Source organism: Rattus norvegicus, chromosome 2, assembly GCF_036323735.1.
Source record: "Rattus norvegicus strain BN/NHsdMcwi chromosome 2, GRCr8, whole genome shotgun sequence".
Taxonomy (NCBI): Eukaryota; Metazoa; Chordata; class Mammalia; order Rodentia; family Muridae; genus Rattus; species Rattus norvegicus.
Genome location: NC_086020.1, coordinates 33,087,145 through 33,106,419, shown reverse-complemented (window position 1 = coordinate 33,106,419; position 19,275 = coordinate 33,087,145). Strand labels below are relative to the sequence as shown.

Below are 19,275 nucleotides of genomic sequence, written 5' to 3'. Positions count from 1 at the left end.
ATGCTTGGTGTCTATGGAGGCCAGAAGACGGCATTAGATTCCCAGAACCGGAGTTATAGTTATGAGCCTCTATGTGGCTTCTGAAAATTGAATCAGTGTCCTCTGAAAGAGCAGCAAGTGCTCTCGACTGCTGAGCCATCTCACTAGATCCTTAAGAAAAAAATTTTTTTTAATGTAGAGTCTCATAATATGGCTAAACTTGGTCTCAAAGTTTCCTTCCTCCCACCTCAGCCTCCTGAGTTCCAAGGTTATAGACACGACATCACCTCCAGCTCTGAATCACATATTTAAATTTTTATCGGTTTTGTTGCGTAGCTAAGTCTTGTGAGAGGCAGGATCTTGATGTACTGCTCCTTGGTCTGATCCTGAACTTGGCAATCCTCCTGCTTTAGTTGCTCTTGTGAGCTGGAACTACAGGCATAGGTCATCACACCTTGTGTAACAATGTATTTTGAATTGCTACAAATTTGACTCATCTGCCTAAAGCAACTCTAATGCTTTCCTTCTTTTAAAAATTTGTCTTATTTTTAAGAGTGTGTGTGTGTGTGTGTGTGTGTGTGTGTGTGTGTGTGTGTTTTGCACGTGCATGTAAGAGAGTGGTGTCCAAAGAGTCCATAAGAGACCACTAGATGCCCTAGAAATGGAGTTAGACTGTTGTGATCCGGCACGGAGGTGCTGGGAATTGAACCTAGGCCCTCTGGAAGAGCAGCCTGTTTTCTTCACTGCTGAGCCAGCTCTCCAGGCTCAACCTCATGTTTGAAGAACAATGTTCCTGAGTATAGACTTCTCTGACAGATTCATTAAACCTTCCCTCCAACTCTTCCCAGGTCCCTACCTCCAACTCCCTCTCAACTGTATGACTTCTTTTAAAATTATTGTCATACAACACACACACACACACACACACACCACACACACACACACACACACACACACACACACACACACACACACACAGCCTGCTGAGTCCATTTAGTGTCAGTGTTGCTTGTATGTGTTGGGATGACCCCTTAGGATTGGATAACCTCTCGGGGTGTTCGTCTCTAGAGAAGGCGGATCCTCCCTGTCTTAGTCCCATTAATTGCCTATAGTTCTTCATTTAGGGGTAGACCCTTGTGAGATTCTCCTGTCCATGTTGGCATGTCGGCTGCTGTTGTCTATGTGTAGATCTTGTTTAGGGGACTCATTTAGGTTGAGATTTCGTGGACGCAGCCTCTGTCATTGTTTGCGCAGTATCTTTGCAGCACACATCCTGGTCCTCTGAGTCTTAGGCTCTTTCTGCCCATCCCGCCTGCCTGCCTTTTCGTAGCTTTCATCTCTGTAGTTGGTCTCATGTTGTCTTCCCGTTCTTCTTTGGCTCTTGAGACTGTTTACAGGGTCTGATGGTTGCATGTTCTTGGGGACACTTTCTGTCACATTATTTCCTGTGTGAGCTGTCTTCTGGCTCCTGTGGGCACTCTGTGGGTTTTATTGTTGGCAACTGCACATTTGGAAGCATAGCCATCGCTTCTATCTTTTCAGACTTTTCCCTGACTCCCTAAGTGTTTGGTCGGCTTTGTGTTTTGGAATGATCCCCTCAGGTCTTTTCTCAGTGCACACCTTACCTGGGCTTCTATGCAGCTTTTCAGCCCCCTCCCGATGCACAGCCTTCCTTCAACGTCTTCATATCCCAAAGACTTGTCCCAGGCAGTTTGAGTCTTGGTTTCCTTCTGCTCCCCTCCCCTCCCAACCCTTTCCCTTTCCTCTCCCCCTTCCTCCCCATCAAGCCCAGGGTTTCAGGTATGCTAAATAGTGACTTTCTACCTTTAATGTGTGGTCTAGTCTTCCTTTGATGCTTTCTTGAGAAGAGCTCCTGGTTTCATTCATGTAGCCTAAGACATTATAAAGACAGTCTGCTTTTTAAAAAAAAAAAAAAACCAAACTTTATTTTAATATCTATCTTTATCATCTAACCTTCTATCTACCTATTCTCTCTCTCTCTCTCTCTCTCTCTCTCTCTCTCTCGCCCCCCCCCCCTCTCTCTCTAATTTTTATTTTAGGTACCTGGTTTCAGAGGAGGCCAGAAGGTAACATTGAATCCCCTGGGACTAGAATTATAGATCCTTGTGATCTATCCTGTGGGTACTGGGAATTGAACTCAGACCTTCTAGAAGAGCAGCCAGTACTCTTAGCTCCCGAAGCATCTCTCCAACTCAGAGCGTCTGTTTTCCCTCCAGTTTGGGAGCAGGAACTGGGAACTGAGAGGATGCTGTCTCCATTGGCACCACACTGTGCTGTATTCAGGCAAGGACAAAAGTGAGCAGAGCCTTCCTACTGACTGAGTAGCCTTTTCTCGATTCAGTATCTTTCAGACCTACCTTTCTCCTGCCTCAGCCCTGTGTGCTGGGATTATAGACATTTTGCTACTGTGCCCTATGCCCAGCCCTCTGTCTTGCTGACAGCAGGTTCAAACTGTTAATTTGGCCCTGAACTGCTGAGTTTCATTTGTTTTGCTTTAAAGATTTACTTATTACATATACAGTGTTTTGTTTTAAAGATTTATTTATTATGTACAATGTTCTGCTTATATGTATGCCTGCAGGCCAGAAGAGGGCATCGGATCCCATTACAGAGGGTTGTGAGCCACCATGTGGTTGCTGGGAATTGAACTCAGGACCTCTGGAAGAGCAGTCAGTGCTCTTAACCACTGAGCCATCTCTCCAGCTCCCTGAACTGCTGTTTTTGAAACAGTTTAGAAGTTAGAATGATCCTGAGGATTACTTCTTTCTCTAAGGTGTATTTGTTAAGCCCTAGTCTTGTGTGTGTGTGTGTATGTGTGTGTGTGTGTGTGTGTGTGTGTGTGTGTGTGTGTGTGTGTGTGTGTGTACGCACCAGTTATTGATAGAGCCAGGAAGCCACTCTGGTGTGAAGGCAAAAACAGAACGTAGTGTGTCCTATGTGCTGATGCTGACACAGCATATGCTCTGGAGGGAAGATGCTAAAATGTTAGCAATCACCCTGACAGTGCTGGGAAGTGGCAGTGCATCATGTTGACTATTTAGGACAGTGTCTGAGACATGTTATGTCCTCGGGAACCGTTGGCTCTACTTCCGCCGGAGCCCTGTGCACCACTGCCTGTGCCAAAGGCATTATGGATCACAGCTGAGATCCCAGAGAACTTCTAGTATTTTCAACTTCCAGCATTTTTCGGGTAGGCAGTACTAATAAGAAAAGGCAGGAAACCCTAGCCTTCGGCCTTTGCCACCGCCTCTGTCGAGCGTGCATCCCCGTAGTTCGGAGGAAAGCATGCGTTGACTTTACCAAGAATGAGATGGAATGTGTGATCATTGCTTTGAGCATCCCCAGCAGTCTAAGACTCCAGAGCACAGGTTCCGACCAGAGGTCAGAAAACGAAGTCTGAATGCCCCAAGCGGCTGAAGAGGGACCAGGCCTGTTAGAGAGCTGAGCTGCTTCAAGGGTCTTCCTGTTTGAAGATAGCACATAAAGGCCACTGGCCATGGGTTTGACTGAACATATCCAAGAAGAAATAAGCCTTCAGGCCTTCCCCGTTCATAAATAGAATGTCTACCTCAGAGAAACCTAGCTGTTGCTGCTCTTTCTCTCCTCAAGGTCGACTCACTATGTATTCAGCCGGTAACATGTTTCAGGGGATCCCAGCCCTCAAGGCCAAATGAACAAATATTTGTCTTGGATCCTGGTTCTGTGGGTTTGTCGTAGCAGTTCTGTGTGAGGCATCAGTCTGCCTGAAGGGGCATTGGCTACAGGGGGTTGCTTTATGTCATGCCCATATGGAAGGTTGTGAGGGCATGGGACATTCTGGAACATTCAATCCCTTTAAAGCCTCTGCCTTTTTTTTAGCCCATGAACTGCCTGTGAAGTGGTGAAGGCCACATTTCCAGCTGTCTTCCCCCTCAATGAGCCTCCTCTAAAATCTCCCATACAGGCATGCCCAGAGACGAAGCTTGTCGAGGAAATTCCTCACCCTCATGCTTGGGCTCCTTCTCTAGGTACTTCAGATACTGTCAATATGAACTGCTAGAGATAGGGAGGCCCAGATTGCTCACAGTGGAACCTGGAGGAGGGATTTGGGATAGCTGCTCAAACACTGAGTTCCAAAGTAGAAGAAAGATAAACAGACAAAGCAGCTGCCTTACATGCAAACTTTAACTGCATGTGCTTGTGTCTGCGTGTCTGTGTGCCTGTGTGTCTGTGTCTGTGTCCACACAACCCAGGTGCACAGGGAGACCAGGGGTCAACTTCAGGTTTCCTTCCTCAATATTTCTCAGTCACTGCGTATTCCCACTTTCAAATGACTTCTTATTGTCCAGAAGCTTGCCAGTTAGGCTAGGCTAGCTGGCTGGTGAGCCCCTGGAGTCTCGCCTGTTCCCCACTTGCCTGCACTGGAGTCAAAAGTGCACACCATCATGCCTGGACTTTTTTTACAAGGCTTTGGGGGATTGAACTCAGGCTCTTATTCTTGCAAGAGGAATGTTTTACTCACTAGATATCTCTCTAGCCCCGGTGTGACTTTTAAAAGAGCCTTGGTAGAAGTTAGAACTGACAACTCTAGTTTCTATTTCATTGGTTAAAATTAGTAACACCCTCACGGCCAAAGGAAGTTAGGTGCTGTCAAGTTTTTATGAGGCATGTTGTCACCTGAAATACAGTTGGGATTCAAACCCTGAGAAGATGGAGAGAGTGTGTGTGGACAAGAGGCTGGCCCAGCCTGCCTCGGTGGTAAGCATGGGAATAGACAATGCTACGATTTGGACTAAAGATTGGACAGAGTTTTCAAAAGAAGAAAGACATATAGCCAGTAAATATTTTTTTAAAACATTCAATGCCCTTAGCTATGAGGAAATGAAAATAAAAAATGCTTTGCAAGCCTTTCTTATCTTGACAGAATGGCTAGTGTCAAGAACGCCAACGCAAACTATACCAGTGAGCTTGGGTGGAAAGGGGAGACCTTAATTATTGTTGGTGGGCTGTGAAATCACTGTGGGTTTCTCAAAACCTAAAATGAGAACTTCCGTATGACCTACCTATACCTCTCCTGGGCATAGACCCAGGTTAGTTGTGGTTGTGGTACCCAGGTTAGTTGTGATTCCCTCGTTCTTACTCTCTTTGCCGGCTGACAGTGTCCGGGTGCCAACAAATCACCTGCTCAGAGAGGAGATGGTGGGGTTCGCAGCCTGAGTTTCCCTTTGGGGTGTCAGATGCCGCTACATGCTACACCAGAAGGGGAGAGTAGGTTCTGGGACAAATGCTGTGGGTCCAAGGTTTCCTCTTGGACTCTTTTGGTGCCAAGGGTACACCTGCCCTGAGGAGAAGTCAGGAATTGGGGTCCAAGGTCTGTGTCCCCCCCTGGGGCCGCTGTACACCAGGCCAGAAGGGGAAAATGGAGCCCAAGACAAACAGGATCTTGTCCTACTGGGAACAAATGCCAAGTACTAGAGGGCCAGGAAAAGAAAAAATGCCTTCTTCAGGAGTCTTAGTGTCATGGCTCGTTTAGGAGAAGGCCTCCTCTGTGGCAGTCTTTAATGAAGCAGCTCTCTGAGACCATCTTATCTTGTTCCTATTTCTTTGTCGGGGTGATGCAGATGCAGACACTCTTTGGGGAGAACCAGGGATTCTATACCTTTTGGGGGAAGGGTGTGAGAAAATTCAGGAAGGGAAAGTCATTGGCTGAAGGCTAAGGCTGTCTAGATACATCATTACCATGGAGAAGAGTTCCAGGGGCTATGCTACATGACTAAGGACCCCTGGTCCTCTCGGTTGATGGTCTCAGAACAGGCACAGGGGCAGGGAATGGGCAACACGACTCCTACTATCTCAGATCTGGGGTCTCGTCACCAGTTCTTAAGTGTCTGTTAGTGCGGTCCCACATGCCCTATACCCAAGGGCCTCCCTAACCCACTACTGAGATATTTGCACATCCATGTCACTGTTGTTCTATTCACAATAGCAGGGAAATAGGATTAGCCTAGGTCACCATCAGATGAGTGGGAAATGTAAATACAGTTCACAATCACAGTGGAGTTTTATCCAGCTATAAGTAAAAGTGAAATTGTGAGACTTGCAGGAAATTGGATGGAACTGGAAAATACCATATTACATGAGAAGGCTCGGGCTCTGAAGACAGTTTATTTATTTCATTTATTCAGACCCTAGTTTCTGTTTTTATATGTGTGCATTAATGTGGGACTGATATGTGTAGAGCCCAGGACTAAACTACAAAGGGACCCATGGGGGCGGGGATGGATTTTTTAAGGTGGGGGTAGGGGGAGTAGATAGCACATATGATGTGGGGGGGATAGGGAAAGGTTTTCAAGGGAGGAAGGAAGGGAGAGGTGGGAGAAAAGGTCATCCCACATGACTATGAAAAAGCCACAGGGAGAGATTTTCCTCAGTGGCGTAGCCTGGCAAAGTGTCCATGCTCAGTCAGTGAATCCTTAACCTGTGCGACTGTAAAAACTCTGATGAGGCCCATTGGGTTACAAAACAACACACAAGCAATAAGCCACTGAACTACGCAAGGACAGAGGACTGTTAGGGAAGAGGGAGGGCATTCATTAGTGGGAGCAGGGGAGAGACTAGCAGGTGGATAAGATGGGAGGGAACAGGATCAAAATATATTGTGTGTGTATATGAAAATACATCGTGTATGTGTATGAAATTCATTGTGTATGTATATGAAATACATTGTGTATCTGTATGAAATACATTGTGTGTCTGTATGAAATACATTTTGTATCTGTATGAAATACATTGTGTATGTGTATGTGTATGAAATACATTGTGTATGAAATACGTTGTGTGTGTATGACATACATTGTGGATGTGTATGTGTATGAAATACATCATGTATGTGTATGAAATACATTGTGTATGTGTATGTGTATGAAATACATCATGTATGTGTATGAAATACATTGTGTATGTGCATGAAATACGTTGTGTGTGTATGAAGTACATTGTGTATGAAATACGTTGTGTGTGTATGAAATACATTGTGTATGAAATACGTTGTGTGTGTATGAAATACATTGTGTGTGTATGAAATACATTGTGTGTGTATGAAATACATTGTGTGTGTATGGAAGTACATTGCATGTATGAAATACAACAAAACCCATTAGTATGTGTACTTAATATTTGGGGGCCAGCAATATTGCTCAGTTTGTAAAGGCACTTGCTCTACAGGCCTGAGACTTGCCTTTGAACCTAGAACCCACATAAAAATTGAAGAATCTGGCTCTGTATGTCTGCCATGCCCTGCCCCAGTAATAAGAAATTTAAAAAAAAATTGCTAACAAAAAAAAATTAAATACATAGAAATCTTAGGCTGTGCATGGTAGTGAGCACTTCTAACCCCACCCCTTAGGAAAGTTGGGGCAAGAGGGTCAGGATCAGTGGCTTGCAGTGACCACATGATGAGTTCAGAACAGTCTGGAGTCTTCAAGATCCTGCCTTGGAACAACAGAAGGCTGGAGAGATGCTCAGTGAGTAAGAGCACTTGCTGGTCTTGTAGAGGGCCCAGATCCAGTTTCCAGTACCAATATGGTGGTTCTTCACAGCCAGCCATAACTCTAGTTCTGGGAGATCTGACACCTTCTGATCACCAAGGGCCCCAGGCATTCACATGATGTGTGTCCTTATATGCATCTTACACAAAATAAATAAACAGATAAATGTAAAAGAATTAACATAGTACCCTCCCCTTGTGGGACCTCCCCTTGTGAGCAGCAACTCTGATGCAAACACACCATAAAGGGAGAGAATAGTGGCCTAACAGGGGTAAGAGATGGTGTCGAGATTACATAATGCTCTGTGACACAGCCTCCGAATGCTCTCTCTGCCCTGTTTTCCTCACAGAGAGCAGTGTTCTTCCTGCGTTCATGTCCTCCACCACCACCACCACCACCACCACCACCACCACCACCACCACCACCACCACCACCACCACCACAGGGCGCTTCAGAAGACCTTGGCAAAGAAAGATTTTTCATTATTTTTTAAACATAGCTTTTTTGTTTTTCCAGGCAAGTTTTCATGATGTAGCTCAGGCCGGCCTTGAGTTGATCTTGCCTCAACATCCCATTCGGGCCATGTGCCACTATGCTTGGCCCTTTTCCCTGTTTCTTAACAAAAGGCTGGCTTAACTAGGGTAAAGATCTCCAGCCTTGGCTCTCAACCTTCCTACCACTTTTAATACATTTCCTCATGCTGTGGTGAACCTCAACTGTCAAATTATTTTCACTGCTACTTCATAACTGTAGTTTTGCTACTGTTATGAATTTTAATGTAAATGTGTTTTCCAATGGTCTTAGGTGACCTCTGTGAAAGGGTCAGTCCACCCTCAAAGGGATAGTGACCCACAGGTTGAGAACCACTGGTCTGGAGTCTAGCTAGCTCTGGTTTGGATTGACTGTACTCTAGATTGGGCAGCATGTTGCTGCCGAGATTGTACCTTGGGCCTGTGGTACTCTGACAGAGGGACTTGGTTTCCCTGTATGTTGTGAACTATTCTTATCAGCCGTGGGAGGGAGAGGGAGAGAGAGAGCAAGAGGGAGAGAGAGAGGGGGAGGGAGAGGGAGAGGGAGAGGGAGAGGGAGAGGGAGAGGGAGAGGGAGAGGGACTGTCTCCAGGAGTTACAATACAGGTGTGTGTGTTGTGTGGAGTGGGGCGGTCAGTTAAATTTCTATTTGATGGGGCAAAAAATTAAAAACAACAACAACACCCCACACTGGTACATGAGGATCTGTCTCACTGGCTTCCAGATCTCCACAGGAAGAAGAGCAAGCTGAAGGACGAGTGAGGATGCTTTAGTGGAAAGACCTACAAGCAGAGCATTCTCAGTGATGTAGGAAGAGAGGAAAGAAACACGTTGATTGATTGAGATCTTACTGTGTGAAATCCTGTTTAAACTGATGAAACTGTAGAACCAAGTCTGGCAGAGGGGGAAGCCACACTAATGGGCTATTTGGTGAAATTCACAGGTGAGTGGTATGCAGTAATAGTTCTCATCTTTGGACCTGTGGAAATTCTAGGATTTCCTGCAAAATAATTGAGAATGCCCAGGTGTGATGCGCAGCTGTAATTCCAGCTGTCAGAAAGCAGAGGCAGGAGAATCAGGTGGCTGGCGTGGGCTGCGGGGTAAGATACTGTTTCCAAATCTTTAAAAAGGAAGGGATAGAATCTTTTGTAAATACTTTGTAATGTTGTCTGCCGACTTCATTTTGGAGTGTAGTTAGCAATGTTAAAGATGAATTGTTTGGTCTTCTGGAAGCCAGCACAGAATTTGCTACTTGTGGTTGTTTTTCTTCAAGTTAAATAAACTACAGAATTTGAAAACAAAAATACAAATTAAAAAGAAGGAAGCAGGGGCTAGGGATTTAGCTCAGTGGTAGAGCGCTTACCTAGGAAGTGCAAGGCCCTGGGTTCGGTCCCCAGCTCCGAAAAAAAAGAACCAAAAAAAAAAAAAAAAAAAAGAAGGAAGCAACGTTGGCAGTGTTCGGGCTGCGCTAGTCTTTTCTGTTGTATCTAAGGCTCTCCATCAAAGTCATGGGCAATCGGACAAAGTACAGGGGCACTGAAACTGCCTGTGGGACCCTGACAGTGCGATCACGCAGATGCACCTCTTCTTTTGCTCCTCCAGTACTGTCAACTAAGTGGGACTAGGCAGGAGTGAGTCCCATCATTCCCTGTGGCCCACTGATGCTCCTTCTGCAGTTTTTACCACCTATACATAGTCTCCCGATGCCCGAAACCACTGAGTCAAAGATTCCAAGAAGAAGTAACTCCCCAGTTTAAATAACTGTACATCCAACTGTAGTCCAAGAATTGCCTTCACAGCCCCTACACCCACACAAATACTGGAAGACTCTGTGGGTTATACGAAAATAAAAATAAATAAAAAGAGGACAGGAACTTGGGAGGCAGGCATGTGCAGGGTCTGGGAGAAGTAGATGGAGGTGGGATAAATATGATCAAAGTCCATATGATAATATATGACAATATGTGACATTCTCAGAGAGTAAATAAAATGCTAAATTTAAAAAGTTTAAAATAGTGCATGTCACATGGTTATAATTTATTGCTGTGATTGTCTTACTGTTCCTAACTTAAAAGATGAAACTTTCTCATATGTCTGTTTGTAGGAGAACATCCAGTACTGCCAAAGACTTAGGCATCTGTGGGATGTCCTGGGACATAGCCCCTGAGGGCGAGGGAGTGTTGCTATGGATGCTTACTGGAGAAATAATGTTACATATGGCGGTGGCTGGAAAAATCCTTTTTTCCTTTGTCTTTATCAACTTCAATATATTATTACTGTTCTTTATGTTTGGGGTGTGTGTGTGTGTGTGTGTGTGTGTGAGTGTGTGTGTGTGTGTGTGTGTGTGTGTGTGTGTGTGTGTGTGTGTGAGTGCGCGCGCAACCTTGTAGAGTCCATTCTTGCTTTTCTCCTCTATGTAGTACTGGGGATTGAACTTGGCTTGTCAGCAAGTACTTCACCCTCTGAGCCGTCTCACTGCCCCAGCTCTTCAGTTTCAGACCGACGGTGGATTGTTCTTCCGTGTGCGTGCACCTTACGGAGTTACTCGGTGTGTGGGTTTCAGCAGCATGATGTTCCTTTCGTTGAACATGGGGACGTATTCAACCCTAAACTTGGAAATACCAAAGGCCCATTTTTTTCCAGCAGCGGATGTTTCCAGGGTGTCTTTAAACATAGACTGAAGTTGGGGCAAGGATTGACAGTTTGGATGAAGCTTCCAAAACTTTCTAGAACTTCTTTAAACTCTGAGAGTTGGACTACAGATATTGCTCTTGATGTTGGCAGAGAGGGAAAGTGGGATTTCAGCCACTGGGTTATTGAAGAGGGCTTGCCAGCTCAGTGACAGCCTTTTCTGACTTACAGGAAGCCTTCTTCTCATCAGTTAACTTTTTATCTCTCTGATAAGCTACTTTATTGTTTCAGTTTGCTTGTTTGGGACAAAGTGTTACTATGTAACCCTGACTGGCCTTGAACTCGCTATTCTTCTGCTTCTGCCTCTGGAGTGCTGGGATTATGGGCTTACACCCTCTTATAGCTAGCCTAATATTTACAATTTCTTTGTGGTGGAAGATATTAAATTTCATCTTCTAGCACTTTTTGAAATATGCAATACAGTGCTTTTTATCTGTCATCACCCCGCTGTGCAACAGAACTCGGAACTATTTCTCCCATCTAATTATAAATGGCTGTTGACACACCTTTCTCTGTTCCCCTCTCCTCTTGAGAAAGAAACCTTAGGATTAAAGGCTTTTTTTTTTTTTTAAATATGTAAGCATTCATTGGGTGGTTTTAACCCTTCAGTGAGCCTAAAAATGTTAATAGTGCTCCACGGGGTCCAGCAAGGTGGTTCAGTGTATAAAGCTGTTTGCCATCAAAGTTTACCACCTAACAGTGGAAAGAGAGAAGGAGGGAGGGAGGGAGAAAGAGAATGAATGAATGAATGAATGAATGAATGAATGAATGAGTCAATAAATAAATAAAATGAAAATAAACTCAAGTAAATAAATGGAAAAAAAAAGAAATAGAATGGACGTTAGGTATACAGCTAAAGCAAAGTGTATCTGTACCTCAGCAGTGACACCAGCTCTTTCCTTTCCACCTAGCGGCATGTTGAGGGGTGAACAGGAACCCTGTCAGCTTGCCCAGGGACTGAGGTCGGGCTGCTGCATCTGTCCCTGAACTGCACTCTGGTGGCTGCAGCCTGAGGTTATGACGAGATCTTTGAGAAGTGAGTTTCGGGGACAGATATGGAGATGGCCTTTGGCTGCACCTCCTGCAGCCCCTGTCTGCCACTGTCTGGTTTGTGCACATGAGGCTTGTCCCACCCCTGTGCCAGGGCTCTCTCAGATGGCAGTAGTCCAGGACAGTTCTGGACAGTGGTAGACACAGCCCTTGTTTTTAGATGGTTCCTCCCTCGGAGCTTCTGAAAGGCAGCAGTGTGTGACTTCATGCATTTCAGTTTACACTGCTCTAATGCCACCCTTTGGCGACTGGTGGAGCAGACATGCTCTGGGGATTCGCTTCTGGCAGCGGCTTGACCGTCTCTTGGGTTTAATAATAGCAGAGCTTCTGGTAAGAGTCAGGCGGGAGACAGTGTTCCAGACAGCTTCTAGAGTTAAGTTCCCAGCAGGCTCTGAGTACACCAGGCCACTCAGAAGATATCTAAGCCGTGCAAGCATAGAGTTTTGTTCTTACTGTTACTTTTTTGTTGTGTTGACGCAGGCTCTCCTATGGCTCAGGCCCACTTCAAACTGTGTAGTTAACGATGACCTTAAACTGGATTCTCCTGCTTCACCCACCTCTGCCCAGTTTCTCCTCCCGCCCTCCCTCCCCACTGAATAGTGGAATGTTCTGTATTGGGTTGGAATCTCAGGATAGTGACTGATGATAGTATGGCACGAAACACAGGTGGATAAAAACAGCCAGCCAACTTGTGACCCTTAAAAAGTGTGTTGTGAAAGGTGTGCTGTGGTGGTGCACACCTGTGATTCCTACACTTGGGTGGTAGGTAGCTGCTGAAGGGTCCAAAGTTCACAGTCATTCTCAGCTACATACTGAGTATAGGCCAGCGTGGGCTAAGTGAGATGCTGCCCGCCCTCCTGACCTAAACAACAACTACTACAATAACGAAACACCCTCCCTGGTGGTACATGCCTTTAATCACTGCACTTGGGAGACAAAGGCAGGTTGATTTCTGAGTTCCAGGCTAGCCTGGTCTATATAGCAAGTTCCAGGGCTATACTGAAAAGCATAGTTTCAAAAGCAAAAAAGGATGTGTGTGTGTGGTGTGTGGGGTGTGAGTGTGTGTGTGTGTGTGAGAGTGTGTGTGTGGTGTGTGTGGTATGTGTGAGTGTGTGTGGTGTGTGTGTATGTGGTGTGGTCTGTGTGTGTATGTGGTGTGGTCTGTGTGTGTGTGAGAGAGTATGTGTGGTGTGTGTGGTGTGTGTTGTGGGTTATGTGGTGTGTGTTGTGTGGTCTGTGTGTGAGTGTGTTGTGTGTGTGAGTTGTGTGTGTGAGTGTGTGTGGTTGTAGTGTGTGTGTGTGTGTGTGTGTGTGAGAGTGTGTGTGTGGTGTGTGTGGTATGTGGTGTGTAGTGTGTATGTGTTTGAGTGTGTGTGTGAGTGAGTGTGTGTGAGTGTGAGTGTGGGGGGGTTGTGTAAGTGTGTGTGTGTGTGTGTGTGTGTGTGTGTGTGCGCCTGATTTAATATATCAGTTGAATGTGGTAGGTATCTAAAGGAGAAAGGAGTGGTCAGAACAACAATGAAACGAAAGAAACATGGTTAGGACTTAAAAACAGGGCTCAGCCTTGAAGAGGTGGCTCAGAGGGACCGGAGGTCCTAAAGAAGGGCTGAACACATGGGCAGGAAGTAATCTCTCTGCAGGATGGAGTGTACCAATTTGGAGTGGGCACATGGGTGGGCGTGGTGATGGCCTTATGTGGAGGTCACATAGAGATGGCATAGGTGCCTCTATTTTTCTTTCCTTTTTTGCAGTATGGGGTTGCACCCAGGACTTTACCTGCGGTAGGCAAGGTCTCCACCTCTGGCCACACACTCAGCCTTTCAGAAAATATTTACATACTATTTTTATGTGTATGCATTTGTGTCTGAATAAATTTATGTGCCCCGAGCTCTTAAGAGGCCACTGAGGCCAGAAGAGGGCATCAGATCTCCTGGAGTTACAGGATGTTGTGAGCTGCTCTGGGGGTGCTGGGAACAGAGCACATAGGTGCTCTAAACAGCTGGCCCTCTTTCCAGCCCCCTTGATGTGTTTCTTGACTTTTTGGTTAAAGGATAATGACTTAGAACATCCCTCTGTGCTTCTGTTTCAGGAGAACTATGAGCAGATGAAAGCTTTAGTGAATCAACTTCATGAACGAGCCCAGTATGTAAGACTGGGTAAGTGTGTCTGTCTGTCTGTCTGTCTGTCTGTCTGTCTGTCTTACAGCTTGATATGTACCCCAGGCTGGCCTTGAACTCATGTTCCTCTTGCTTTACTCTCCCAAACAGTGTGAATACAGTCATGGGCTACTACTTGCAGCTACAAAGTAAGATTCTTAGTGTATTACAGGTACCTACCTTAGAAGGAGCAATGTGAATGTTATAGCCCTCATTAAAAAATACTCCCCACAATGTCCTCACAGGCAGGTTCTGTTTTGTCCATAACCTGTGCTCTGAGAATACTGTTGCAATCTTAGGTATTACTATGCCTGGAAGACCGCTTTCATCTGTTGAAGTGATTAGAGAAGTAAAAATATAAAAAAAAAAAAATCATCTGAATTTGTTTTCTTTCAGGAGTTTTTTCAGGAAAAGTAACTGATGCGTGGCCGGTGAACACAGCAGCCATTAAAGTTGTTTATTCCATTCTGTTCTGTGTTAGGGAAGGAAGAACTGCCATGTTGAGCCAGGAAAAGGTATCGAGAGATGTTCCAGGTGTCTGTTCTGTTACTAAGCACTTTGGTTAAATTTGTTTAACTTTGAGATTACGTGTCTTGGTTTTTTGAGACAAGGTTTCTCTGTGTAGCCTTGGCTGTCCGGGAACTCACTCTGTAGACCAGGCTGGCCTTGAACTCAGAGATCCTCTTTTTCTGCCTTTTGAGTGCTGGGATTAAAGGCATGTGCCATCACTGTGCGATCACGGGTGCGATCAGGTGCCTAGACTGGAATTCTCTCTGTGAAGTCAAGGACGACCTTGGGCTTCTGATCCCCCTGATCTCACCTCCCAGGTGCTGAGATTATAGCCGTGCACATCATGCCTGGTTTATATGTTACTGGGAATGAGGTCAGCATTCTAACAGCTACATTGTTTAATTCTTCTAATAAACTTTCAGTTTCTAGTTCTTATCTAAGTCTTGTACTTAAATTTAGGGATCAGTGTGAATTACAACTACTTTAAATATACGTTTCCATTTTCTTTTAAATTAATAGATTATATACAGAGTTAGTAAAAGGGGACTGAAAGTAGAAGTTAGTAAGACTCTGCTCTGTCGAGAGCCTAAATGAGTTAAGTCTCCTTCGGAAACACGGCTGTAATTTACACTCTTGAAGTGCTATGGAAATGAGCAAACCGTAACCCTCTGGTGCCAAAGACAGCCATGAGAGTAAGCCATTACAAAACCATAAACTTACTTTAAAAATGAGTTGGGTTTTTTTTTTTTTTTTTGATAACACAATTCTCATGTTCTCATTATTTTGTAGACGATGTGTCATGTTACAATGTTGAAAGGTTGGCTGGCCCTTTAGAAGGCAATGCCTTTACAGGGTCTGGGTTTATGGCTCAGTGGTGGTATGTATGCCTTGGCATAGTCACCTCTCCACCCCCACAAAAGACTAAACAAAGATGCAGATTAATACACTGCCTCTAGAAAAAGAACCCACATGCTTGCCAAATTAAAAACCTAATGCTGTCTGAAGAGGTGACCCCATGACTACACCCATCCTCAGTGTGGGTTTCTGGGGTCATTAGGACAAATGGCTTTGAGTCAAGGGGGAACCCAAGTCCTGTGATGTGGACCTGCTGAGGGTGGTGGGTTCTTGTCAGCTGCAGGGGAAGTTGGTCTCCAGCAGGAGAGGACTGAGCAGGCCTGAAGCAGAGGAGAGGTAGGATGTTGTTGACCCTCATGGTTTTGTCCAGAATTGTTCTGCCACTAGAATTATAGTGGGCATTATATCAGCACATATTAATTTGTATTAATTATTAAGCCATATTAAAATACTTTTAAAAAAGATTTATTTTATTTATTATGCATACAGCATTCTGCCTGCATATAAGCCTGCAGGCCAGAAGAGGGCACCATATCTTATTATACAGGCCTCTGAGCCACCATGTGGCTCCTGGGAATCGAACTCAGCACCTCGGGAAGAGCAGCCAGTGCTCTTCTGAGCCATCTCCCCATTAGTTTATTTGTTTTTTAGAACACTGATAGTCGTTTGTCTGTATCCATGTCTGTGTGAGGGTATCAGATCCTCTGGAATTGGAATTACAGACAGTTGTGAGCCGCCATGTGGAATGCTGGGAATGGAACCTGGGTCCTCTGGAAGAGCAGCCAGTGCTCTTAACCACTGAGCCATCTCTCCAGCCCCCTAAAATATTCTTAAAGGAAATTGGAAAATAAAAAAGTATCAAAAAAAAAAAAAAAACCTCACCCATAAATTATTGCTCTAAACGTACATTTTTAGCATGCTTTTGGACAGGTCTGCAGTCGCTTTAGTAGCAAGTTGTAAGCTTTTGAACCGTTTAAGGGTTTTGCAAACCTCGGTCTGGACATGTCTTCTGTAGTTTGGCTCTGTAGTGCTGTAGCCGGTAACTTGATAAAGAAGTAGGAAATATTACTTGCTCTCCTCTTTTAAATTTTTCCTCGTCATTATAGAACTAAGACTTCTGTTTTTTTCCTGTCCATTCATTGATTTATTTGTTCACTTTATATCCCGATTTCTGACTTTTTAATGAAAAGTTTATTTTTATTTGTACACATTGATATTCTACCTGCATGTATGTCTGCGTGAGGGTGTCAGATCCCCTGAAACTGGAATGACAGACAGTTATGAGTTACCATGCGGGTGCTGGGAATTAAACCCGGGTCCTTTGGAAGAGCAGCCGGTGGTCTTAACCACTGAGCCATCTCTGAGCCTGACTTCCGACTTTGAAATTAATGCAGTTTCTGATGTAGTTTTCAGACGGGCAGATGTTTGTGGATGTTTCTTAGGTACTCCTTGACATTTTTCATTAGCAAGAACATGACAAATGCAAGATTGGGTATTAGGTGACTCTTGGCCTCCTTCCCATTTCCTCACCTCTGACCACATTCCATTTCTCCTGTGCACAGGTTTCTTCTGTGGCTTTACTGTGTTTGATCCTCCTCATTTTTAACCTGTTGAACACGGAGGGTGGCAGTGACTGTCATTCTGTAGACAGAGAATTGATGACCCCTGTGGTGCTTTCATAATACCCAGAACCAAGTATTCTGATTAAGCCACACTCATCGAAGGGCTCTGAGTGTTTTGATAAATTTAGAAGTGCTTTGTTTTCATCCTGTTTTATCTTTATATTTTTAATCCCAAGCAATATCTTTATGGCATTAATCATCTGGTTTTGGTGGTTGAGGCAGGGGGCTCTTGTATGTTTTTTTTTTTTTTAAGGCATTTTAAATCGGAAGGGAAATTCTACTCATGTTATCCTGCAGTGAGTGTCCTGTGGGAAGTGACAACACTGAGACACTAGTCAGTGCGTGTAGAAGCAGACAGCGGGTCCTGTCTGACCCCTGGAAAGAAGCTGGAATCCTGCTGTAAAATGTTTCCTGGTTTCAGGAATGCTGTCGTGTGAACATAATGCAAATCTTAGAGTCAGGGTGACTTGATGAATTACACATAAGAGCTTAGAACAATTGGCCACGAGGGAAATGAGTTTGTCCAGCACAAAGTCTGTGGGAATGAGTGTTTGTTCATTTCTATTAGAATGGAGTCTTACTCTATAGCTCAGGCTGTGTCTGGATCAATCCTTCTGCTTCAGCTTCTGAGGTATTGGGACTGCAGGTGTAAACTGCCTCATCTAGCTAACATAAAAATTTAAGAGCCGTCTTTGGAAGGCTAAGCGGCTCTGTTGTGCTGTCACGGAGTCAGTTCTCTATAGAGGAGCTGGACACGGAGGGATATGTCTGTAATGCTAACACAGGAAGTAGAAGCAGGAGGATTCATGGGTAGCCATGGCTCTGTAGCAAATTGGAGGCTTGCCAAGCTGTATGAGACCCTGCCTCAAAAATTAAAATGAGCGTGCACATGCACACACATTCACACACACACACACATGCACATTCATGCACACACACTCACATACTCACACATGCACACACTCACACATAGGCACACACACTCACACATACGTACACACACACACACACACACACACACACACGCACACACAGGAGCTTCATTCTGTGCTCATCAAGTCTGCATTGGGGATAACTCACCCTTTGGCTCTTTATTATCAGCTGATGTAAGAGACTGAGCCAGATGAGAGAGAGAGAAGGAGAGAGAGGGAGAGTGAGAGCTGAGAAGGAGTGATACTCTCTCGTATCCTTCCCACTACCCTCTCTTTGTCATCCAAGTCCTGCTTTTGGCTCCTCGACCACTAGCCCCTTTAGGAGCACCCATGTCACCCAAGTCTCCAAAGACCTTTGCCCAAGCCTTGCTTTCTTTACTTTATTTAAAAACCACACTGGCAGGCCTCTTTGTTTTTAAGTATTGAAGTTAATTAGCATACAATAAGCTACATTAAAGTATGTGTCTGGAAGTGTTTTGACCCATGGACCAACCCCAGAATCGAGAGAGCATCTCCTTGAATTTCTGCTCTTTGGAACTCCTGCATCCCTCTCCCACTGCCCCTAAACACCTCATTAGGAACTTGGACAGTAGTTGGGAGAAGAGAAAAAGCAATTTTAATCACACTGTCTTGCAACTAACTCATTTTGAAAGAAGAAATAATGTGTGATATAATGTTCTTGGTAGGTAATGTAGAATTACTCTTAGGAGTTTTCTGTGTACCTCTTCAGAAGAAGAAAAAATTCCTCTTGCAGCCAAGATCCCTGATTTGAACAATGAGAACATATTCAAAGTTTGTTTGACATAGGCACGAACATAATTTCTTATGTAAATCAACAAAGAAATGGCTGTTTTTAAATCGTCAACCACTTTATTAGACGAAGGCGGCTGTGCTGAGATAAATTTAGGAGCTGGGCATGGTGGTATCCATCTTTAATCCCAGCACTCGGTAGGGAGAAGCAGGTAGATCTGTGAGTTTGAAGCCAGCCTGGTCTACATAGTTAGTTCCAAGGCTGATACACAGAGAGTTCCTGCCTTGAAAAAAAACCAAATAAATACATATATTAATTAATTTTAATTAATAATTTGGGGCAGTAGTAAAAATAAGCATTTGGCATTTTTCCCACTCTGTAGCTCTGGCTTGCTTAATGTGGGTTGGGGAGGGAGGGACACACGTCATTCAAGTCACAGATGTCTTGGCCTGCAGGCTGGGTGGTAAGGCTTGGTGTCGAGAAGCCTCATTGGCTTCTGCACTGCTCTTTGGTTAGTGTAATTTTGTCAAGATTTGGGCAGGGTTGGGAACCACAGGAAATGGGAAAGTGGACCGTACCACCAGACAGAACTGGTAAGCCTGAGTGAGCCCTAACCCTGTGAATCTCAGAATTGCATATGGTAGGCGTGGGC

The 19,275-nt window shown here is 44.7% G+C and overlaps 1 protein-coding gene across 3 annotated transcripts in view; it reads left to right on the top strand.

The window, feature by feature from the left end:
* The window catches only part of Mccc2 (methylcrotonyl-CoA carboxylase subunit 2), a 71,049-nt gene that overhangs the window by 3,673 nt on the left and 48,101 nt on the right, over positions 1-19,275 (top strand). For all 3 annotated transcript variants that reach the window (XM_039102544.2, NM_001012177.1, XM_039102546.2), the window contains exon 2: positions 13,887-13,953. In XM_039102544.2, the coding sequence (XP_038958472.1) occupies positions 13,887-13,953 (67 nt within the window). The remainder of the gene's footprint in view (positions 1-13,886; positions 13,954-19,275) is intronic.